Source organism: Petaurus breviceps, unplaced genomic scaffold (assembly GCF_028583685.1).
Source record: "Petaurus breviceps papuanus isolate PSGF00001 unplaced genomic scaffold, PetGlider_PUasm1.0 139, whole genome shotgun sequence".
NCBI classification, from domain to species: domain Eukaryota; kingdom Metazoa; phylum Chordata; class Mammalia; order Diprotodontia; family Petauridae; genus Petaurus; species Petaurus breviceps.
The window spans coordinates 10,602,450-10,606,200 of NW_027185697.1; the positions used below are offsets into that span (position 1 = coordinate 10,602,450).

A 3,751-nucleotide genomic window follows, 5' to 3' on the forward strand; every position below is an offset into this window, starting at 1 on the left:
ACAGTTGGACACATTGAAACTTAACACTAGCAATAGTGATGTTATTTCGGTCTTCTTGGAGAATGAAGGACAACAACCAACCAATGCTGAATTGACTATTGATCTTTGGATTTTCACATCTAATGACCTTTTCTCAGTCCTGTGTTTTCTTGACTTTTCTTCAGTCTTTGACTCAACCACCCTCTCCTCCTGGATAGTCTCTCCTCTTTAGGCTCTCACAGTGGTGCTTTCTGTTGGTTTTTTCCTACCTGCATGTTTGACCTTTTTTTTTTTTCATCTCCTTTACTGGCTGTTTTTTCAGGTCATGCCTACTAACTGTGGGAGCTTTACTATGCTTTTTTAACTGTGTGCTAGGATGACTTCTCTTTTCCTTTTTATACTCCTGTGGTGATCTGATCGTTTCACAATGAATCCAGTGCATGTATCAAAGTCAATATGTGCAGTTGGGCTTCCTATCTTTTCTCATACATGCGCCTTCTTCTCTTCCCCTATGAATATAAAGGATCCAACCATTGTCCTGGTTATTTGGGCCTGAAACCTCAGTCTTGTTCATACTCAACCCACTTGTTCAGTCTGCTGATCTTGTCATCTATGCTTTTACAGTGTCTCTAATGTGTCCTTTTTTCTCTCCTCATAAAACCACACCACCTTTGTTGCAAGCCCTCATCATCTACTATATTTGTTTTGTATTCTTCACGTAATTATAGATGTACATTTGATCCCAAAGAAAATAAGCCACTTGGGTAGGAAATAGTTAATATTTTGAATTATTTCTTCCAAAGGGGCCTCAGAGGCAGTATAAGAACATCAGCAGGGTCTTTATCTGTTTCCATAAGTTGCTCTCTAAAATTTAGAATATAAAATATTTTTTTCCTTACCTTGACCATATTTTGGCTTTTCTCTTCAGTAGAGGTATCAGATAGCCCAGACATATCAAGGGGCTGAGCCAGAGTAAAATGTTAGTTGGGAAGTATTTAATAATGAATAAAAATATAATAGAACATAAATGGTGGTTTTCTAAGTTATTGTGCAATCTGCAGGGAAACTTAGGTACATTTCAGCAGCCTCATATTTCACTTTGACTTTAACACCACTGCTTCATAGTATATACTTTTTAGAATATACATAGTATTGATTGTAGTTATTCAAATAAAATTTCTAAATTCCTTATACAGTTTTTAACTCCCCTCAAATAATTCAGTATTTCTGACTGTCCAAAAGAAAAGCATTTGTGGGATGAACCAGTTCTTTACCAAGTATGTGTTCAAAAAACTATCAGGGTTTGGTATATGCTTGCACACACTTTCTGAAAATTAATCTTCTAAAAATTTTAAATTAACTTAATTCTGAATAAAATGAAACTAAGTGAGAGTTTGCTTAAATCTAGTTGTTAATTTTATTTTACAGAGATGAGGGCAATAGAAAGGAAAATCAGACTCCAAGAAGACGTACTCACTCATCTAGTGCCAGTCCCCGCCGATCTAGGGGACCAAGTTTTGGTCACAAGTTGCGGCGATCACGATCTCGAAGCCCTGGACGTTATATGCAAAATAGACCAAGAAGTCGAAGTCCAAGATGTTCACATCGCTTCAGTCCCAGACACCGGTCTCGATCCCCACATCGATCTAGAAATCCCCTCAGGGGAAGTCCTAAGCCCCCAAGATCTGCTAGCTCTGAGTGGACATCAAGGAGACGGCCACGGTCACCAGGTAAATGATGGCCACTTTACTGATGATAAAAATCTGTACATCTTAATATTTCCTCTCTCAGCTTAGAATAGACTTTTTTTCTAAGTAAAAAAGACTTGCCATAGTAGCTCAGATCCCTAGTTACTCTGCCCAGTGGTAACAGGGGTGGAAGAGCATGATTATATATTCTGAATCCATTCTTTAAATACCCAGAGATGCTTATCTAGCATATGAGAATGTGGTCTCTTAGAAAAAGCAGTAGAGTCAGAGTCAGGAGACCTGTTTTGAATCCTCATTCCAACTTTTAAAGTGCTTTGCAAACCTTAAAATTAGAGCTATTAGTATAGCAATTTTTTTTAGTATATTACAAAAAATTACAATATAATAAATGTTACAGCAAATGAAGAACCATTAGTCATAAATAAGCTAATTTTTATACAGTAAAATGCAGATTATCATTCAACTTTTAAATTTTTTATTATTTATTTTTGGTAGAGTATGCGGCTTTATAAAAATTTAAGTCTTAGCTTCATCATGTTGTTCCTCTGCTTGGTGTAAATTAGTGAAGCAAAATTCAGTTTTATTCCTTGCAAGTTCAGATATTCATATTCATTTATTTACTAGAAAGGCAAAGGACTTTCATATAGAATTAATGACTTTGTTTATAAGCATGCAGTATATCAGCTCTTATATTTTAGTTTCCTATAAATGTTCTTAAGAATACTGAAGACTAATTTTATTTATTCATTCATTTATTCATTCATTCATTTATTTATTTATTTGCCTTTTGGAGGGCAATTGGGGTTAAGTAACTTGCCTAAGGTTACACGGCTAGTATTTTTGTGTGGGTGTTAAGTGTCTCAGGCTGGAACCGAACTCGGGTTCTGCCGACCCCAGGCCTGGCGCTTTACTCACTGTGCCACCTAGCCACCCCTACTGAAGACTAATTTTAAATGCTTTGTAATGACCCTTACTACATTAGAATTGACCTGATACTAACATCTGGGTGAGAGAATTCCGGCAGTTGATGACCTTGTGTCATCAGCATGCCCTTCTGTGCACAAAGCAGTGAAGGAGTTACCATGCATTGGTTTCTATGATGATGGTAGTCACTGACAGTCTCTAAGACTCAGGTTGTGTTTTTTTCCTGCCCAGATAAAAGAAGCTCATTGGAAGCTGTGGTACAGAGCCTAGGACACAGTTTTCCTGCAGAGTTCAGTAAGCAGAAGCACTTCGAAGCAGGTGGGAAGGGAAGATCCTCAACCCAAAAGACTCTTAGCAGTGGTTCAAAACCACAGTGTAAGACTGTAGGCTCAGCAAAGAGTGAGCCCTCTTCAGCCAGTCACTCTGCTCGTCATAAAGCGAAGAATTCTGAAGATGCCAGCTCATCACAGATGCTGGAGGAAAGTGTTCCTCAAAGAAAGGTTAGTGACTCTTTAAAACTTGCAATGTAAAACTTGTTCTCCTAGTGAGTATACTCACAATACAGTTGTCTTTCTCTCTTTAACACTTGAATCAAAATCTCAAAAGTTGAGTTAGGAGATAAATAATTACCTAGCCAGAAATCCCCTTTGCTAATGGGTACATAGGAGTGATTATTGAATCATAGAGGACCAGATCTGAAAGGAACCTTAAATGTCTTAGGGTTTTTTTGCTGAGCTGGAGGCAGTATAGGGAGTGAAGTGTAACTTAGGTGACTTCAAGAGAGAACAGATGGATTGCAATAGACACTGTGGACAGTGATATAATGAGGAAAGATTCTATGGATTTATGTTATGTAAGGACTTGTTACATTTTTAAAGCTATGTCTTGATTTTATTATAACAAAGTTATCCTCTGTATGCTTCCCAGAGAGCCATTCCTTATCATAATTATGGGTTTTTTCTTCTGTTTTTTAAAAAGTAGGAAAGGAAAAAATTTAAAATTCACTAGCATATTAAAGTTTCACATCATAGGCAGTATTCTGTATCCCCGTTCTTTGGAGTCAAGCTTGGTTGTAGGAAACGAAAACGTCCCATCCAGGATTCAGGTAATTCTTGGTGGCCTGCTCCAGGATTTCCCCT

The 3,751-nt window shown here is 37.4% G+C and overlaps 1 protein-coding gene across 7 annotated transcripts in view; it reads left to right on the forward strand.

Annotated features, from left to right (window-relative positions):
• The window catches only part of ZNF638 (zinc finger protein 638), a 155,889-nt gene that overhangs the window by 92,760 nt on the left and 59,378 nt on the right, over positions 1-3,751 (forward strand). For all 7 annotated transcript variants that reach the window (XM_069066424.1, XM_069066397.1, XM_069066405.1 and 4 more), the window contains 2 exons: positions 1,408-1,709; positions 2,844-3,112. In XM_069066424.1, the coding sequence (XP_068922525.1) occupies positions 1,408-1,709; positions 2,844-3,112 (571 nt within the window). The remainder of the gene's footprint in view (positions 1-1,407; positions 1,710-2,843; positions 3,113-3,751) is intronic.